General features: G+C 36.1%; 2 protein-coding genes across 2 annotated transcripts; both read left to right on the top strand.

The window, feature by feature from the left end:
* The first annotated feature begins 291 nt into the window (after positions 1 to 291).
* LOC112056353 (zinc finger protein 850) lies at positions 292 to 10,393 on the top strand. Its single transcript, XM_024096774.2, has 4 exons — positions 292 to 597; positions 3,366 to 4,914; positions 6,731 to 7,871; positions 9,091 to 10,393. The coding sequence occupies exons 1-4, from the start codon at positions 406 to 408 to the stop codon at positions 10,340 to 10,342; spliced, it is 4,134 nt and encodes a 1,377-aa protein (XP_023952542.2). The 5' UTR covers positions 292 to 405; the 3' UTR covers positions 10,343 to 10,393.
* Positions 10,394 to 11,044: 651 nt separating this feature from the next.
* On the top strand, positions 11,045 to 16,356 carry LOC112056354 (UPF0669 protein C6orf120 homolog). Its single transcript, XM_024096775.2, has 4 exons — positions 11,045 to 11,363; positions 12,435 to 12,526; positions 13,092 to 13,214; positions 14,349 to 16,356. Exons 1-4 carry the CDS (start codon positions 11,131 to 11,133, stop codon positions 14,462 to 14,464), a joined length of 564 nt encoding a protein of 187 aa, XP_023952543.2. The 5' UTR covers positions 11,045 to 11,130; the 3' UTR covers positions 14,465 to 16,356.
* The last annotated feature ends 4,926 nt before the right edge of the window (positions 16,357 to 21,282 follow it).

The raw sequence follows: 21,282 nt of genomic DNA on the forward strand, positions 1-21,282 counted from the left end.
CTTAAATATTCCTTCAAAAAAGAAAAAAATATAATATGCTTGAACAAAAGAGGGTGAGTTGAGATTTAGCGTACGTAATAATGCGTACCATGCACAACGATGGTCCAACCATAGTCCAGCCAAGAATAAAAGTATGAATAGTTATTAGATACAAAATTATAGCCTCTCAAATTTATCAAATCTTAATAAATCACTGTTCAGTCGTTTGACTTGCACCAGCTAGTTGAATTGAATCCTACTCGAATCTAAAGCCGAAGCAAAAATCAGTTTAAAAAAAATAATGACTTTTAGAGAATCCGATTTTATTTTTTACTCTGTGGATGCATCAACTACAAATAAAACGAAAGTAAAACTACGATTATTTCCTTTTCCCACTAATATTAATTAAAATTTATTAAAACATCCATGATAATGAATAGGCAGGTTGATGTAAAGGCTCTAGTGTCGCATGTAATTCGCGGCGACGGTGCAAATAAATGCCGAATATGTATGGGAGAAACTACAGAAGGACAAGTGCATTTAAGTGATACAGTTTTAATGGAAGGAGATAAACCCCTAACATTATCCGAAGTGCTGGAAATCGTCACAGGAATTCAGGTAAGTTTACCATCTTACATTGTTTTTTTTTTAATCCCAATCATTTGACTTAATTCTGCGACGAACGGAACGGCACGCGGAATTTCCAAAATGGCCGACGTTCCAAATATGAAATTATATTTTGAATTTTTTTTTGATTAAAATTTTTTTTGATTTTGAAAAAACTTCTTAAACCTTTGTATTTTAAATATTGTTTTTCACTTTATCAAATTGTTTTAAAAGTATATTTTTGCATTTAGTTTCTTTATACAATTTTATTTATCTTAAAGTAATTTAGAAGTAGGCTACTGCTTTCTATAGAATATGGAACTAAATACTATAATATTATAAAATAAAAATACAGTACAGCACACCCTATAGACCTATTTTTATAAAAACTTCATAAAGAAGTTCTTTTTAAAGTTCTGTAATCTCAGTCTTCACAGGCCGAGAAAAAATTACAGAGGCAAATGAATTTTTCTTCCAAACATCGCTTCACAGGCTTCACATATGACCAACACTGTATCAAAGATTTTATGGTGGACAAATGCAGCTAATTGACCGCATTTGCTGTGATAGCCCAGCGGATATGACCTCTGACTCCGATTCCAGAGGGTGTGGGTTCGAATCCGGTCCGGGGCATGCACCTCCAACTTTTCAGTTGTGTGCATTTTAAGAAATTAAATATCACGTGTCTCAATCGGTGAAGGAAAACATCGTGAGGAAACCTGCATACCAGATAATTAGCTTAATTCTCTGCGTGTGTGAAGTCTGCCAATCCGCATTGGGCCAGCGTGGTGGACTATTGGCCTAACCCCTCTCATTCTGAGAGGAGACTCGAGCTCAGCAGTGAGCTGAATATGGGTTGATGACGACGACCGCATTTCATTGAGTCACATAGTACAACAAAAGTTATTTAAATACACATTTACAATAACTCTATATAAATAAATATACAGGATGCTCAGGAGTATTTCCCATAACGTCAAGGTGTTGACAAGTCCACTTATGGGAGCCGAACTGCAAAACTAATTTTTTTTTTACTGAAAAAAACTTTGTATATTTTCATACAAAGTATTTAATTCAAATAATTCCATGTAACACACACCTTTATCTATCCTTGCATTTTAAAATACATGATCGTAGTGGTAAGACTGTCAATATCAACAAGATATTGCAACTAGCACTCCGCAATGCTACTTCATGATATTTATCAAATGTTTGGCTAGGTTGTAATATAAGGATGCAATATAAGGGACACAATTTATAATCTATTTACAAAAGAAATATTTTTTTTACTAATATTCATTTTAGAGCACATGTTCCTTAGACATTTTAAATTTATTTTCCTTAAAGAATATAACCCTAGAGTTATGGGAAATACCCAGCACCCTGTTTATTGGATTTAATCTATAACATGTCTATAGTATAAAATGTTGTTGCTCTGTATTTTTTTTTTATATTCTCTTATTATATCTGCTTATAGTCTGCCGACTGATTGCATGAGAAAAACAGAACAAAAAAAAAAAAGTTGAGACCTTGACTACAATCTCACCTGATGGTAAGTAATGATGTAATCTAAGATGGAAGCGGGCTAACTTGTTAAGAGTTAGAGGGAACGCTAATTCGCTTGGTTGGTAAGAAAACCTCATTTGGCCCAGCCTGGGATCGAACCCAGGACCTCCGTCTTGTAAATCCACCATACAAACCACTATGCCATGGAGGCTGTCAAAAGTATCATAACAAACACAGCATAAAGGAGAATGCTGAGTGGAATCATTTTTAAATTATATTACACTGTATTTTATACTGATACACAATTTTGCTGTATTTATTTATATCTTTATTTGCTTTGCGAATAAGAAATTGTAATGAGCAGTTCAAACGAAGGCCAACTTTCAGAAAATGCCTACTAATACTGTAAGATTGACTGTAAGATTTTTTATTTTTCTTTCTTTCTAAATACAATAATTAATTCCATGGATCATGTAGCCACTCCAAATACAAAAATAAAAAAGTAATACATTCTCAACTCAGTACGACATGAACCCGTCGCATCAATAATTTTCAATATTATTTAAAATAAAAAATGGCGTCTTGTATTTTTAAATATTTTAAAAACTGTTTACAAAGACTAAAAAATTAAGATGGAGTATTTTTTTATTGATTATTATATTAATTTACGTAATTGTTGTTGTGTTAAATTTACAAAATTTTGATACTTTAAACAAATTAAGATATTATATTAGTAGTATACAAACTTTTTTCAAAATTTAACAGCAGTCGTCAAGGAGACGCGTTACGTTTGTTTTTTAATTGGTTTCACCGGGTTCAGTATGTTGCTTGTAAAGACTCACTATAGTTACTCTGTACTGTCGAACTTAAAATAAGTACTCCAGTTTTAGTGTGAGTATGATTTGAATTGATACAGGGGTAGGGTGAATACCAAAGATCTAAAAGGCTGAATAAGTATATGTTCATCATCATCATCAAATCATCATCATCAATAGATATCCACTGTAAAACAGGTCTTGAGTCGTGACTTCCAAATATCACGATCCTGAGTCCCCTGCATCCAGCAAATTCCTGCAACTCACTTGATGTTGTCAGACCACTGGAGGTCGACCAACACTGATTTCTAGTGCAGGGTTGCCTAAGGGCAACCACAGCATATATTACTCGCTGTGGTTTTGACGTGTAAGGGTAACACGGTCACATTTGCAATTATAATATGTATAAGTATGGATATTAGTCGTATTGTGACAATTTGACAAGAGCCGTGGTTACAGGTGCCGCTGGATGGTGACCTGCCATCCGGTGTGTGTGTGGACTGCTACTCCTGCGCTCTGAACGCTGCTAACTTCAGAACGATGTGCTGGCAAACGTCCTACAGATGGGACACGACCCTGCAGGTTCTGCACGAACTACCCTCACAGCACATTGGAAACAACAAACTGATGTTTGCTATACTTGACGATGAGCAGTTGTTTGTTGTCATTGATGAGGAAGAGTTAAATACAGACACAGCATTCGAAAGATTGGGAAAGCATTTGAGTACTAGTGATGCGATAAATGAAAGCCATGAAGAAATAAGCAAAAATGTGTCTGACAGCCATAATGAAATTCATCCCACTGTGGAAAAAAATGAATCTGAAGTCCATGATAAAGGTCATCCCATCAAGGATGCGTTAAATAAAAATATTCAACAATTAGAAGATCTGACAACACAATCAATTGGAAGCCATTTGGACATCCGAGGCCGAATGGAATGTCCGAATTGTGAAAAAAATTTTGATAATCCATTGAATTTTTATCAACATTTGAATCGTTCAATGGATATGAAAAGAGCGTGCCATGTTTGTGGTAAAGTGACGTCACGGGACGCGCTGGTCTCCCATCTCGTTGACGCTCACAATGTAAAGGTCCACGAATGCAAGAAGTGCTCCGCTCTGCTACTAACTGCTAACGCATTTAACAAACATTTAAAAAAAGCGCATTCGCCCGGCGCCTTCGCGTGCGTCGACTGCGGACAGTCGTACCAAACGCAAAACGCCTTCAGAGTCCACGAGTCTATACATAGACAAAAAACTTGCCGAAATTGCAAAAAAATATTCCGCAACCTTAAGTGTTACATGTATCACGTTCAGAAATGCAAATTAAACGATCCAGTTGACATTAAAGATAAAACAGAAATGAGGTCTACCCTCGAAATGGAAAATCGTAAAAGGACCAAAACAGGCACACGAGGTAGCTTTGAAGGGACTTTCATTTGTGATTACTGCAATAAACAGTTCGCCAAAAAGAAGTACATCACATCACACATACAAATAGTCCATTTGAAGAATACTCACAGTCCATGCGTATATTGCGGGAAGTCCCTAGCGACTGCCCACATGACTGAGCATTTGAAAAAACACGAACTGGACTTGTCGTTCAAATGCCAACAATGCGGCATAGTCCTTAAAAGCAGGTTAGGTTACATCCAGCATTTGAGGCTGCATACCGGAGAGCGTCCGTACGCATGTGAAATATGCAACGAGACCTTCTGCGCATCGTCCCGCCGTTCGGAGCATATGCGTAAATTCCACAAAGCGCCGAGGGAATTGAAGCATGCATGCAAGCTTTGCCCTGCCAAATTCCGATTACCATACAGGTTGAAGAAGCACATGAATGCCTTGCATACAAACAAAAGTGAGGAATCAAACTTTTATGAGTGCAAGGAATGCCGTGAGAAGTTCGGCTCCTGCCGGGGATTGCTGCATCACAGCAGAGTACATCAGAAAATAGCGTTTATGAATAAGAAACCAGAAAAATCTATTATACTAAAAGTGTTTAATGAACCTGATTGTGATGAATAAAACTTATCTTTACCTTTAATAAAGCAAAAACCATTACCATGTTAGTTCCCTAGTACCGAAGTGTCAAGTGTATAGTCAATAGTCAATATTCATTTATTGCAATTAGGCTTATATTACAAGCACTTTGAAAACGTCAGGTAATAATATTTTAAGTGAATGGTGATAATAAATAGTCGAAAACTTAAGAAAGGAAGTTTGGTGTCTAAGTGGTCTAGTAGACCACCATAGGTTTAATAACGAAATCTATCATATTTCTTGATGTTTTTAACAAATATCTACTAGGTATTGTTTATATATCTAACTTGTATAAATAAAACAAAATATAGAAGTTTATAACATTAATAGTTAATAACATTTACATTGCAGCTTCAAATTATTTGGGCGAAAAAAGAACTCTTAGCATTATAATTATTTATTATCAAATAAACAATTGTTTTCCTGACTATACTTTTTTCTTAGTATTAATAACTACGAGTATGTTAACATTTTAAATAAAAATTTAAGAAACAGTAAACCAATTTTTGGAAAATCACAAGTCACCAGATAGTAGAAACTATCAAAGATAATTTGTTTGATCTCATTTCTTCTTTTTTGATGCTATATTATGGTTACTCTCAATAGAATGAAAAATTTGGCTCTATACCATCACATCTCATTGCGCCATTCCGTTGAAATGTGTTCATGGTCTCAATTTTGAGGCTTCTTGTTGTTTTTTTTTTTTTTTTAAAGAATTATGTTTATTTGCCTTGAAGAAAAACGTTATAATCTGAAAAAGCTGTGTCCAAATAAGTACCGACGTGTGGTCTGAGAGACCACTCGCGATCTTGAAAAAATTAAAACTCACCGAAATCGCACGCGCTGATACACTCATTCTCCACTAACGCTTCCGGACGTCAGCCCGAGGGGTAAAACGGAGAGGGAGAGGATTATCGCTAACTTATGTAAATAGACTTTTCGAACAGTCAAGGTGTCTGTCAGACCACACGTCGGTATTCAAAAGTTAAGATCAGTAGTGATACTCGTATAATTTATTAATAATAATAATAATAATAATTTATTTGCTAAAACATGGGTTATAACAGATAGGTACAATGAATACAATTCACAATTATTAATGGGCCAAACAAACATAATTTGTTAAATTAAGAAAACAGTGCCGTTTATTGTTATAAAAGTATATACTGAAGTACGAATTTAATATGTTTGATTTGTTTTTGAATGTTCATTTAATCATATTAGTAAATTTAAAAATTGAGGTAACATTCTCTATTTCATGATAAGTTTGAAATAAAGATTTGTTTTAAAGATGTCCAAAATTAGCAATCTATCATCACTTAATTTTTTCTCTCATAATTATAATCAAATTAAAACATGTTTCTCAATAAATTTAATTGACACAACATTCATCTAATTTATTTAAATGTTCTAAAACTACAATAAAAACAAAGCATACATTAACGATTTAACGAACCAACCAAAATGCGATATCGACGTTATGAAAACTGCCTTGTATAAAATGTATTTCTGTCTGCCGATAAGACAAATAATAATACTAGTCATCAAAATTAGAACTTCTCAGCTTGAGTTAATGAATTCCCATTAACATTTATATATCTTAAATATCTGTGAATAACAATTTTAAATTGAAACGATGAGGGAAGAGGTAGCTTCCTTTTCAGAACAAGTTCACGTAGTTTTCAAGTCTATAATTAATGAATAATCCCGAAAAATAAAAGAATTACTCTCCCATAGAAATGAGATGAAGATGGATGAAGATTGATTGGTGCCGTGGTTTCAGGTCTTGCCGGAGACCGAACTGCCAGTCGTACTCTGCAGGGAATGCACGAACAGTGCATTTTACGCATGGAACTTCAAATCCTTGTGCAGCAATTCCGAACTAGAATGGAAGGAGGCAGTCAACGTCCTATCCAATAACGCAGAATTGATAAAACCAAATACAGAAGACAAGATATTTTACATGCGTTTCGATAAAGAAGGAGCCGTTTTCAAAGACCACGTGGCCAAAATATATTCATTGGCAGAGGCCGCCAACAGATTCGCTGACGTCCTCAAGAGCAACAGAAAGCTGGAACGAGAAAAATCGAAAAAGTTGATTGAACCAAAGATACGGTTCTCAACCAAATGCCATATGTGCGGAAAAGATTTCAACAACCCCCAACATTTGAACCAGCATTTGATGAGCACGGCCAAGGGTGTTTGCTCGGTTTGCGGAAAAATTATGCCGAAGGAAAAGCTGCAAAAACACTTGAAAAGCCGTCACAATAAATACGTGTTTCCCTGCGAGATTTGTCTCCAAATTTTCGAGGACCAATCGAGTTTAAGCCATCATTCAGAACTCCACGCATCTGGTATGCCTCAATGCAAAGTGTGCAAACACGGTTTCAGGAACGACAGAGCGCTGTTAGCACACATGTACGCCCACACACTGTTCGTCTGTTCCAATTGTAGCAAGAGTTTCGAGAACCGCAAATGCTATATGTACCACAAGGAAAGTTGCTCGGCGACCAGACCACAAGAAGTTGAAGTTGACGGGGTTTACGAATGCGATGAATGCGGAAAGAAGTACACCAAGAAACCGTCGCTGAGGATCCACATAATCCAGAAGCATCTGAACGTGCTGCCAATAATTTGCCAAATTTGTGGGAAACGCAGCGCCACTAAAAACCATCACAAATCTCACGAGCTGGTGCACAAGAAAGAACGTGAGATGTATCAGTGTTATTGCGGAGCCAAGATGAAGACCGCCATCGGTTTCCACATGCATCAAAGGATTCATTCTGGGGAAAAGCCGTACGAGTGTGAAGATTGCGGCGACAGGTTTCTCTCTGCGTCTCGAAGGCTGGATCATATAAAAAGAAGGCACCGGAGCGGCAAACCCTCTCATAGTTGTAAAAAATGCGGCGCAGGTTTCATAAGACCGTTCGAATTGAAGAAACATCATCTGGCTGTGCATTTTATAAAAAGGAATGAATAGAATTATTCGCATTTCAGTCAGTGTTTGGAAGAATCGATTTCGTGGTAATTATGTTTATAATGGGCTTAGTTGTACAGGGTGCTGGGGAGGGAAATACCCACAGCTCAGGTGTTATATTCTTTACCGAAAATTAATTAAAAATGTTCATGTGTTCTAAAATTAATATTTTCGTAGTAAATAAATATATATTTTGTAAATTGATCTTAGAATGTGTCACATCCTTATAATTATAACAATTATAATCATAACGTCATCATCATCATATAATTATAACAATAAATAGATAAATTTTAAAATGCAATGATAGATAAATGTGTGTGTTACGTTGTTAGTCGGAATTATTTGAATTACTGTATGACATAACATAAAAAAGTTTTTATTTTTTAGATAAAAAAATATCAGTTCGGCTCCTATAAGTGGACTCGTCAACACCTTGAAGTTATGGGAAATACTCCCCAGCACCCTGTATATATATATAAATTACAGTCTGTCTGTCGCACTGTCTGAAAAAGGGCTGAAAATGTCTTCTTGCTTTCTTTCACAGATATATACAGATAGATTCTGTCATAGCGTCCCAAAGATTTTATTATAAAGATATTATGTAATTAGCGCGTCAAAACTGAGGCAAACAAAAGCGGCTAATTGACCGTATTTCATTGAGTCGCATAGTAAACAAAGAGAGTTATTCAAACAAATAATACCTATATTATGATGTAACATCCGGTCAATGTCCCGGGCATCTTGCTAATAAACATTTCCCGGAAATATATGACATGGATGAATTTTAACAAGCTTTCAATAGCTTCGCTTGTAACTATGTAAGAAAATCAAATCTTGGAATCTCAATTTGACCCACTTTCCGGTCCCGGTTTAATGAAATTTTGCATAATTTCTTTTTTGCAATCTTCAATCATTGAGATCTGATGACAATACGTGACTACCTAAGAAACGTCATTACAAATCCAATATGGCGGCCTCCCCAAGATTGCAGACTGGCTGTTTGAAATCATCCCCCATGATATGGATATCAAATGAAAAGGTTTGCTGTCAGGAATACGAAAAAAATAATCACGTGATTTAAATCCAATATTTGTAATGTGCGTGCGTGTTTTTTTAGTTTTTGAAACTATTTAAAATCCTATTCCTCTTGTTACAGATAGAGGATGAGCCGACATGTCCAAAGATGCTCTGCGTGCCGTGCACCCACTACGCTGTCTCTGCTTACGAATTCCGTCTTTTCGCCAGGAACTCGCAGAAACTGTGGCACAATTGCGTCTCATCCATAGACAACCTCTTCCCTTTGACCACCAACAAGTCTTTCTACGTCATCATAAAGGAAAATCTACTATTGCAAAGTTTCAACAACTTTGAGGGTACTTCGAAAGATTTGGCGCATCATTTGACCAATCGTTTTAAGAAGAAACCGATAGCTACTGAGAAGAAGCCTCGTCATCCGCGTAGCGGGCCGTCTTGTGAATGCACTGATTGTGGCAAGGCGTTCCTGAGTCCTTACTACCTTAACACTCATTTGAGGAACAGTGGACAGAAGGAGGCGTGCTGGTTATGCGGAGCTGTGCTCATACGGGGGCCACAGATGAAGCAGCATTTAGAGGACGTTCACAACACCGTCATGCATCTGTGTTCAGAGTGTCCGGTTCTGTTGAAAAGTGCAGTAGACAAGAGGAAACACGAGAAAAAGTGCCACGGTCCAGGCAGGTTGACTTGCAACGATTGTGGCAGAACTTTCCAGAGGAAAAACTCCTTCGAGGTGCATTCTCAAATGCACACGGTGAGGACGTGCAGAGCGTGCGGAATGCAGTTCACGAACCGAGGATGCTATAGAGAACATAGAGCAAAGTGCGAGCCGGACGCTAAGCCCAATTTGAAACTGATACCCAGAAGTCGACGCTCGAATATTAGGGACCCTGCGACTTTTACCTGTGACTATTGCAACAAAACCTACCACTCTAGACCGCAGTTAAAAAACCATATACAATGGATCCATATGGATATAAGACCTCATCAATGTCAGTGGTGCGGAAAAAGGTTTTATACTCCAGCGCGTTTAGCCGAACACACGGTCGTCCATACGCGCGTTAGAAATTTCGAATGTGACATTTGTGGCGCGAAACTCGTATCCAAGATGGCCGCCGTGTACCATAGACGACGCCACACTGGAGAGAAGCCTTACGAATGTCAAGACTGTGGAGAAAAGTTCATATCCTCCTCGAGGAGGTCCGAGCACGCCAAACGTAGACACAACAAAGGGTCCAGGTTTCAATGCACTCTCTGTCTATGCAGTTTTGTCAGAACTCACGAACTGAAGAAGCATGTGCTTAAAGTGCACAACCCAGAAAGTCCGATTATGGTCAAAGTTAAAAAGGTCAAGGAGTTTGTTAAAGCTAATGTTTAATATACTGTAGACAAATATTTTTTAATAAATCTAAATTATAAAACATAGAAATAGTTATTATTTAAACCATTACATTTGGAACGGTTAAGCCGATTTTTATGGGACTAACTGGAGAATAGAGGAGGTTATTAAGCAACATATTGGTTACTTTGTTCGGAAAGAACCATGGTTCCTGCGGGGTGTGAAAAACTGAACTTCACGCGTAGAAGTCGCGGGCGTCTAGGTATAATAAATTTTAATATAATTATACTTTAAAAATATACATGAAATACTAGCGGACGACTTCGTCCGCGTGAAAGTCGATGTAAACTTTCAACTACCCCTACCCTACCCTATCCATACCCTACCCCTAATTTCTTTCTTATTATATAAATCTAATATATTATAAATCTTTGCAATAAATCTCACGGAGCCCGAGACCTTTCCAACGAATGCAAAACCGTCGAAATCGGTTCGTGCGTTCTGGAGTTATAGCGTCAGGAAGGAAAACCCGACTTATTGATATATATAGTAGAAAATATATTTTGCAAGCACAAAAATGCGCTTTTTTGAATAGACTTAAGAGTCGGTATATGTATGCTTTTACGTATGTTTTTTTGTTTATGTACGGTTTCATTTCTAAATACACCCAGTTAATGTCAAATTGACAATACGAATGTGAAAATTGAAATGAAATGTCAATGTCAGTCCGCTGCTTCATTTGTGGTCTGTGGTCCGCTGTGATCATGAAAGGAACGATATTTATTATTTTTACATTTTGACGAAAATATTGTTAATTTATAATAAAAATGAGGCGTGAATTCATCTTACTGCTACTAAGTATAATAAGTATCTCGACGTTGTCTTCCTTTTTGTCGAGTTACGTGCAAATAGAAGCTGATAAGCTGTTATTAGACACAGTTGTGGGAGCAGTCGGGGCTGGGAACTTTTCTTACTGGCAGCTTGGACACACGGGGCCTTTATTAATTGAATTGTCTTCATTAACCGGTGATGCAGACCTATATGTGTCGGATTCTGTGCGGTGAGTTGTTATGAAAGTGGTTTTTTAGTGTTAAAAATAAGATTTTCATTATACATGTTTGATTGGCAAAGTTAAGTGGTTTTTCGATGTTTTCGCGGATTTACACGAAGGGATTAACTCGTCACCCGTTTTTCCAATAGCTAGCATTCATTCTGTCGGATTGGTTCTAAGACAAACTCCGATAGAAACCAAAAAAGCAGGTAATAAAAGACCTTCTACTTCCAGACCTAGTAGTTAGAGGAAGCACCAATAAAATAATGGCGTAGAGACAGGGATGTCGATGCATAATAACTAATTAAGTGTTAGAGTGTATGAAAATAAATTTAATATATAGCTAAAAATGTCTAATATATATGAATACATATGATAGATAATTGTAACTATAACACTTTTAATCTGAATAAAGGACTTTTATTATTTTTAAAATTCCTTAGTGATAAAGTTGTTTGGAGGGCAGAGGCCATTGAATCACCTTTATAAAGAAAGTAAAATAATTTATAATAATTTTAATAATTGTTAATTATCAATATTAATATGTCAAAGAGGTAAAGTTTTGTGGTATTGTAGGGGGTAAGGGTAATCTGAATCTACTGAACCTATTTTGAAGAATCTTCTACCACTAGAAAGCAAAGTCTTTTGCCAGTATTATAGGCTATATTTTATCCCTGTATTCTCACAGAAACAGGAACTATGTGGGTGGGTAAACTGTTGGATACTGGGTAGAAGATGTTTCAAAAGAGCAACTGTTTTTTCCTGGTTTCGGTGGTCTTCTTTACAAATAGTCAAACTTGATGTTTCAAAAGTGCTTGTAAACAAAGCCTGCTTGGTTGGTGGGAGGCTTCGGCTGTGGCTAGTTACCACCCTATCGGTTAAGACATACCAGCAAGCGATTTAGCGTTTCAGCATGATGACATGTAGAAACCGAAAGCGGTGTAGATTTTCATCCTTCTCCTAAAAAGTTAGCCTGCTTCCATCTTAGATTGAATCATCACTTACCATTAGGTGAGATTGTAATCAAAGACTAACTTGTAAAAAATAAATAGATTTTGATTAATTTATTATGACTTCCAGACCCAGCTATGAGGTGGACAGGAACAACTTCAGCTCTGCCACCTGCGGCACCGACCTGGTCAGCATACCGTCTGACTTCCCCAGACCTATAGGTAAACTTCTTCTGTTAGTGTCTACTGTTATCGGAACTTAGCAATTAAGACTTTTATTGAACAATTGGCTTAAGTTCTTGACTTCTTGAGCTAAGTTGTACGTCAATTACCAGCTGGCCTATTTACTATTTTGGTCTTCATTATCAACCTATTAAAATAAACATTGAATTAATTGACAAAATGTCATCTACCCAGTTCAGTGCTTATTGATACCCATCAATAAGCACTGGATGACATTTATTACATTGTTGATGCTGTGAACTTTGAAAAATGAGCAGGCAACATAGTGGCGCGCGCGCGCTGCGGCAGTTGAAGCAAACGCGGGTCGTTTTGCCGGACCTTTTGTTGCATTGAGACAAGTTGTTGTAGCCTATTAGCCTATTAGGAGTGGGTTTGACAATAATCCAACGGAGCGGGGGTCGAACCAGCACCCCTTGGTGATGAATCTGACCGCTATACCGTTGAGCTATTGAGGCTCTTGTGCATTATGTGGCTACCTTTAAATAAAATAATATGTTTTGCATTACCCTACTTTTTAGGACAATTTATTTCTGTTTACATACAGGAATTGGTGTGTTTGGTGCGTGGACCCACACAGTCTCGGAGTACAGCATACAAGTCTTCCTAGATGGTGCCAAGATGCAGGCTCTGGCCATGGAGTTCCACCATGCCAACGCTGACAGGACTGGTGAGAACAACTGCATATACTAACTAGCGGACGACCGCGGCTTCGTCCGCGTGAAACCCTACTACTACCCTACTCCCACTCTTCAGTTACCCTATCATACAGGGGATGAGTAGGGACTCAACCCTACCCCTACCCTATCAATCAATCAATCAATATATTTATTTGCAGATACAAGTGTACAGGTTGATGCAAATTGTATATGTAACCTACTCCTACCCTACCCCTAACCTACCCCTAACCTTACCACGCGACAGAAGCTTAAAAAATAGAACAACTTCTCCCGTTTTCCCAACATTTCCCTTCACTGCTCTGTTCCTATTGATCGTAGCGTGATGAAAAGTATACTATAACCGGCCCGGGAGTATGTAGAATAATTGTACCAAGTTTTGTTAAAATCCGTCAAGTAGTTTATATTTCTATATTACATACAGACACACAGACAAAAAAGGTACAAGACAAGACAAATTAATTAACAAATTAAACTGTAACCAAAATAAGACCCTAGAATGGCAGAGAATGACATTGAGTGGAGTCACGCACTTGTGAACGTTGTGTGTAGGGTTAAAGACGCCTTTGACTGTTAATTAACACTGCCCTTTCTTTTACGGGGGGGGGGGGACGGGGGGAGTTACTTTCCACTCAAGTAACTCCCCCCGACTATCGCAAGTAACCCATAAAGAATTACAAATCAAGAAATGTGGGCGGCTCGAACGCCACGAACATACTGAAGCCGACCGGACGACGAGTGTCAGGCGTCTTATATCCCAATTCGTTCACGCCAACTGATCGCTACCCCTCTCTAACTCCCTACTCTTTAAGTCGTGCCACCTAGCGTCGGTACTAGCCAATACGAGATCGAATGACGTCATATCTGTTCCCAGACTTCTATTTCCTATTATATAGTACTAGCTGACGCCGCGCGGTTTTACCCGCGTGGTTCCCGTTCCCGTAGGAATATGGGGATATTATATAGCCTATAGCCTTCCTCGATAAATGGGCTATCTAACACAGAAAGAATTTTTCAAATCGGACCAGTAGTTCCTGAGATTAGCGCGTTCAATCAAACAAACAAACAAACAAACTCTTCAGCTTTATTATATTAGTATAGATAGTGTAGATTTTTATTTTTTTCAGACAATGGTCAACACAAAGAAAAGTCTGTCCCCAAGAAAGTGGATGAGGAAAAGCCGCGGTTTTTCCTCAGGTTGCTGAACATACTGGAGATGGTCTTCGAGATGGTTGTCTTATAGTTGTATCGACACAGCAGTGGCGTGCTGAAGGGTTATAATTAGGGTAGCCACTAAACATGGACTATGTGAAATGTAAATTTCTTCTTTTATATGGATAGATGAAATCTCTGGCACAGTGGGTAATTCAGTTTTTACAGGTCGTGGGTTCGATTCCCAGCATGGATCAGTTTACCATTTTAAAGTGGAATGTCCACCGGCCCATACAACGTTAACCTCAGGTACCCAGTTTTACCCCCGTATAAAAGTCGCCACGCGGTTTTACCCGTGTGGTTCTCGTTCCCATAGGAATACGGGGATAATATATAGCCTTCCTCGATAAATGGGCTATCTAACACTGAAAGAATTTTTCAAATCGGACCAGTAGTTCCTGAGATTAGCGCGTTCAAACAAACAAACAAACACTTCAGCTTTATGTTAGTATAGATAAGTATGGAGATGATAATGTGTTGTAAAAATAAGGATTTGGTTAAATAATTGACTTAATAAAAGGTTGTTTCTTGAAGAAACAAACTTAAGATATTTGAAAAAACGCATTTCTGATTGTTGAATTTAAAAAAAAAATATTTTTTTTTGAAAAAATATTAATCTTATCTTCCATTTGAAATTAAACAATAAAAAATCAAAGTGACTTTACAGAACTTTGAAGTCTCAATAGCTCAGTAGTAAAACAGTCGGAATCATCGCCGAGGGGTGGTGGTTCGATCCCAGCCCTGTTTGTCTACATATTTAAAAGATATGACAAAAAAACCTTTTAAAAATAACAAAAAGAACAATAATAATTTCTTATTTTATATTAAGTAATAATTTCGACAAAATTATCGATAATAATTATAGATATTCTCCTTTTGGTTATGTTAGTTGTAGTGGTAAGGTGTACAAAAACCGGCCAAGTGCGAGTGGGGCTCGTGGAGGAAGGGTTCCGTACCATCTATATAAATAAAAATGGATCTCCGATATGTATGTAGGCCTATAACTTTCGAACGACTGCACCAAAATGATTTTTGGTTTTATGTATTCATTACTGATAGAACAAGGTTTGCGTAATATATAGATATTAATAAAAAGATCTTAACTTATTCTGCGCACCTTTCACCGTGCGCTGTCTGCGGGACAACATACACTATTTAGATCGATTAGATACTCCTAACCCGCTTCCATCTTAGATTGCATCATCACTTACCATCAGATGAGATTGTAGTCAAGGACTAACTTGAACAAAAAAAAAAGTAAATTCCATTTATGCGTCGGAGCTGACATACATTTTTTTTTAAATACATACTTTTCATCAAAAAAATCGAAACAGACATGTTTTAAGTTGTTCAAGCGATTTTTTTTGCGTTTTTGGTGAGAAGTATAATTTTTTTTTTTTTAAGTACTGATAATAATAATTTAACAATACGATTCTGTTTTGCTAACGTTCCTTTAGTAAAGCTTATGACGGCCGCGTGGCGCAGTGGGTAGTGACCCTGCTTTCTGCATCCACGGCCGTGGGTTCGATTCCCACAACTGGAAAATATTTGTGTGATGAGCACGGGTGTTTTTCAGTGTCTGTGTGTATTTATACATTATATAAGTATTTATATGTAGTATATAATTGTATATGAATATTATAATATCAACTATCTTAGTACCCATAACACAAGCTACTCTGTATGCTTACTTTGGGGCTAGATAGTGATGTGTATTGTTTAAATATATTTATTTATTTATTTATTAAAGCTAAATGGTTTTTTTAATAATAATAATAATATAATAATATTATTATTATAATTTTTTTTAAGTAGAACCCATGTATCTACCCATTACGTGATTGTCGTATTCGGTATTATAGTATTTTTTTTTTCTTGTTATTAAAATCGGTGTTTTTTAAATAAAAAAAAATATTCTAGTCATGTCATGAGTTTTATTTATTACTAGCAGACGCCTAGATTTCACCCCCATAGTTAGAATACTGGGATAAAATGTTTTTTTTTTAATATTTTCATCCTTCTAACAAATTAGCCCGCTTCCATTATAGATTGCATCATCACTTACCATCAGGTGAGATTGTAGACAAGGGCTAACTTGTAAGAATTAAAAAGAAAAGAATAAATATTACGTTCACATTTCAGACTAATAAGGAGGTTCATATGGATAATTTAAGACTAATTGGGTCATTCCACGTCAAATCGACCAATAGTTGGACTCGACCCCTTTCGATTTGGATAAATTTTGGTCAGAAGTTTTCTTTTATCCTATAACGAAGTTCTGCCGAAGAAAAAAAATTAAAAAATTTTTTTTCAAAAGTTATGCAAAATCCAAAATTTCACTATTTTCCATATTTTTTAAATTTATGTTTTAAAAATCTCGAAAACTATTGCAATTAAAAAAATCGATTATGGTAAACTTCAAAGGGGATACTTGGGGCTATTAAAAAAAAAATTCCAAAAAAAAATTTTGAAAAATCTCCAATTTGTGAAATTTTGAATTTTTGAAAATTGTCAAAATTGACCGTCGACAATAAATTTTTGGCTCAAATTTTTTTGTGTACTACCTTGTACCAATCTTAAAAGATCCTGAAATTTTTGGAACTGTGTTTTTTGTTTTTTCAAAAATATGAATTTTTGAAATTTGTTAAAAAAAAATTTTTTCTTAATTTTTTTTTTTTTAATCAGTTTGGCGAATCGCGTAATTTTGATATTTTGAACAGTTGAAATTTCATTTAGTGGCATAATGATGAGAAAAGAAACATTAATGATATTTGTTTATTATTGGTTATCAATTTATTTAATAGGGCTTTTTACGTGTAAGTTTACTTGACATTCTGTTACGAAAATTTTTTTTTCTTCAATTCTTCAGTTACTGTTGTTGCTCCTTTTCTTTTTCTTAACCTGAAAAATGTTAATATGACTTAAATCTTTAAATCCAAACTTAAAATAGATAAAGTACTAACACAGAAATTTCAGATTTTTACCTGCTTTTAATATCTGGTTCTTCAACGAACTCGTAGATATCTGTATTTTTTAACCGGAAATCCTTTCCTTCCTCAGATGAGGATGAGGTTTTTACTCACATCACATCACTTGAAATGGGAATAGCGGCATGACAATTTCGGATTCCTTGTACTGGCAGAGCATTTTTAAATCTCTGGTTAAGTTTTTTTTGAGTACGCTGAATCTGCTCATTTGAAACAAAGTCACAATTGATTCCGTGAACATTTTCTTTTGCCCATTGGAATAGCTCATCAGGTGTTTGAATTTGGTCGTCAATTTTTTCTCATCATTATGCCACTAAATGAAATTTCAACTGTTCAAAATATCAAAATTACGCGATTCGCCAAACTGATTAAAAAAAAAATTTAATAAATTTTTTTTTAACAAATTTCAAAAATTCATATTTTTGAAAAAACAAAAAACACAGTTCCAAAAATTTCAGGATCTTTTAAGATTGGTACAAGGTAGTACACAAAAAAATTTGAGCCAAAAATTTATTGTCGACGGTCTATTTTGACAATTTTCAAAAATTCAAAATTTCACAAATTGGAGATTTTTCAAAATTTTTTTTTGGAAATTTTTTTTTTAATAGCCCCAAGTATCCGCTTTGAAGTTTACCATAATCGATTTTTTTAATTGCAATAGTTTTCGAGATTTTTAAAACATAAATTTAAAAAATATGGAAAATAGTGAAATTTTGGATTTTGCATAACTTTTGAAAAAAAAATTTTTAATTTTTTTTCTTCGGCAGAACTTCGTTATAGGATAAAAGAAAACTTCTGACCAAAATTTATCCAAATCGAAAGGGGTCGAGTCCAACTATTGGTTGATTTGACGTGGAATGACCCAATTGTGTAAGAAGTTAGATCCCCGGCTGGGCCGATTGAGGTTTTCTTAATTGGTTCAGGTCTGGCTGGTGGGAGGCTTCGGCCGTGGCTAGTTACCATCCTACCGGCAACGTACCGAAATGGGTGTGGATTTTTATAATTTTATTAACAAATTAGCCCGATTCCATTATAAATTGCATCATCACTAACCATCAGGTGAGATTGTAGTCAAGGGCTAACTTGAAAAAATATATATTCCTGAAAACTATCGGAAGTGACTTAATTTGATACTAAGGAATGATATAGCAGTGATGCCCAGTGGATATCTCTTTCACCTCTGCCTTCGATTCGCAGGGCGTAGGTTCGAATCCGGTCCGGGGCATACACCACTAACTTTTCAGTTGTGTGCATTTTAAGAAATTAAATATCACGTGTCTCAAACGGTGAAGGAAAAAGATCGTGAGGAAACCTGCATACCAGAGGATTTTCTTAATTCTCTGCGTGTGTGAAGTCTGCCAATCCGCATTGGGCCAGCGTGGTGGACTATTGGCCTAATTCATTCTGAGAGGAGACTCGTGCTCAACAGTGAGCCGAAAAGTGAGTATCATAAAAGGTAAATGAAATTAAACAAATTACTTACACTTAATCCATTTATTCCTATACTTACACAGTGATAACTATATTATCAATAAATAATACATTAATTAAATATTTTGAACACATTCCAACAACATCTAGATAGTACTAGAAATATACATATTTTAATAATAAGACAATAGAGTTTGGCTTTTGAAAATAAACTAAAACCGCCCAAATTACAAAAAGAATCTACTAATGATAATAATATTTGCTAAATTCCACTCTCTTTTTGCGGTGATTTTGTAATCACGTAACATGTCTACAGTATAGAACCAGTGGCGTGCATAAGGTTGTCGATCTGGGTATGCACTAGAAATAAAATTAAACAAAGTGGAAAAATCTGTATATAATAAACACTAAGAAGACAAGTCTTAGGGTATGCAGTACTTTTATGCATGTATGAAGTGCACGCCACTGTATAGAACGGAGTTTCTCAAAGGCTCCACGAACCCCTGTTAAAATTTCCAAGTGACAGCGAACCCCTTACTAACTCCCCCCCCCCCCCAAAGAAAAAATTTATTTGACTGTTGAATAAAAATAAAATAAGGCTTTTATTTGAATAAAAGTTAACACAAAGTACCAAAAGAAATGTCTTTGTAATATTAATGTGATGGGTGTGCTTGTCTCTTGTCGCAAATGAATTCAATACTGAGTTATTTTGGACAATTTTAACCTTCTTTCTGACTTCTCACTCGGGATCAGTCATCAAGCCACCATTTCGTAAATATTGTCGCGAACCCCCTGCCGTCGAATAGCGAACCCCTAGGGGTTCGCGTACCCCACTTTGAGAAACACTAATATATATAGAATGTCGTTGGTGAGACATACATTTCCTACAAATAGACACAAAACCGATTGTGGGCCCGGCAAATTGTACAAACAAATAAAATGACGGGAAATTCTTCATTTATAGGTAAATCAGAATGGGGATGATGACTAGGTTTGAATATATTGATTTTTATATTACATTCGGGTAAATAGGGTCAATGTTAACTAATGTATACAAAAAAAGCAAAGATTGTTTGGATATTTGCAAAATAAATAAGATTATAAATATTTCAAAATCTATTATCGTAATTAGATGAAAATTCATACAGTTTTAGCTTCCTTACATTAAATGTGACATTTATTTATTAATACATGAACTATAAACATAAACGCACAAATAACAAAGATAATTGTATTTTGTTTGAACGCCCATACAAATGTAACGATCATTATGACCCATGACGTCATTAATTCGTGCCAAATCTGACCCTTTAAATCCCTGTAGCTCCGAAAGTAAAGATCGCAGATACCCTGTTACTTTTACAAAATTGCTTTACTATTAGCATACTCTTAATTTATATACAATTTAAAAAACTGTCATCATCCCTATTATAACAATGATTACAATGAAGAGTTACGCACCAGTAAAACAACAATTTATTACTATTGTCTTATTATTAATATACACTTAAACAATAGTAAATTATAATATAATTATAAAAAAAATCAGATCTTTAGTAAATATTTGGTGCCAGTATTAAATGTGCCATTTAGTATTACGTCACCAAGAGTAACCTAATTCCACAACATTGAGAGTCTGTTCTGCGGGGTTATTGTGTATCTCGGTGTACCACTCATTTAATTAGTCACTACACACACACTACGGAGGTCCTGGGTTTGATCCCCGGCTGAGCAGATTGAGATTTTCTTAATTGGTCCAGGTATGTCTGGTGGGAAGCTTCGGCCGTGGTTACCACCCTACCGGCAAAGACGTACCGCCAAGCGATTTAGCGTTCCGGTACGATGCCGTGTACAAACCGAAAGGTGTGTGGATTTTCATCCTCCTAACAAGTAAGCCCGCTTCCATCTTATGCATCACCACTTACCATCAGGTGAGATTGTAGTCAAGGGCTAACTTGTAAAGAATATATATAAAAAAAAAAAAAAAAACTGTGGTGGGAGGCTCCGGCCGTGACTATTTACCACCCTACCGGCAAAGACGTACCGCCAAGCGATTTAGCGTTCCGGTACGATGCCGTGTAGAAACCGAAAGGGGTGTGGATTTTCATCCTCCTCCTTACAAGTTAGCCCGCTTCCATCTTAGACTGCATCATCACTTACCATCAGATGAGATTGTAGTCTACTAACTTGTAAAGAATTAAAAAAAAAAGTTTAAATCAGTGGTACACCGAGTTACATAATAAGCCCACTGGTCAACGACTGAGACACGACTAATGATTAATATATGTTAGACGGGTAAAATATTTCGTGGCCGGAATCATATATACAGGGTGTCCCGTAATGAGCCATTTTCCTCTAAAAGTATTAAAAAAAATCCGCTAGAAGCAGCACTTGGGGAGGGTTTTTTTTTTTTTTTTTCAAATGTGTTGAA

Source organism: Bicyclus anynana, chromosome 26 (assembly GCF_947172395.1).
Source record: "Bicyclus anynana chromosome 26, ilBicAnyn1.1, whole genome shotgun sequence".
In the NCBI taxonomy this organism is placed as follows: domain Eukaryota; kingdom Metazoa; phylum Arthropoda; class Insecta; order Lepidoptera; family Nymphalidae; genus Bicyclus; species Bicyclus anynana.

What these genes read in the sequence shown, in the direction of transcription:
- LOC112056353 (XM_024096774.2), top strand. Translation starts at nt 406, where the DNA reads ATGATAATGAATAGGCAGGTTGATGTAAAGGCTCTAGTGTCGCATGTA. An exon ending in AAATCGTCACAGGAATTCAG is followed by an intron (nt 598 to 3,365) that starts GTAAGTTTACCA and finishes CCGTGGTTACAG; the next exon opens with GTGCCGCTGGATGGTGACCT. An exon ending in TGCGGCGCAGGTTTCATAAG is followed by an intron (nt 7,872 to 9,090) that starts ACCGTTCGAATT and finishes GTTACAGATAGA; the next exon opens with GGATGAGCCGACATGTCCAA.
- LOC112056354 (XM_024096775.2), top strand. Translation starts at nt 11,131, where the DNA reads ATGAGGCGTGAATTCATCTTACTGCTACTAAGTATAATAAGTATCTCG. An exon ending in TATGTGTCGGATTCTGTGCG is followed by an intron (nt 11,364 to 12,434) that starts GTGAGTTGTTAT and finishes TATGACTTCCAG; the next exon opens with ACCCAGCTATGAGGTGGACA. An exon ending in TGCCAACGCTGACAGGACTG is followed by an intron (nt 13,215 to 14,348) that starts GTGAGAACAACT and finishes TATTTTTTTCAG; the next exon opens with ACAATGGTCAACACAAAGAA.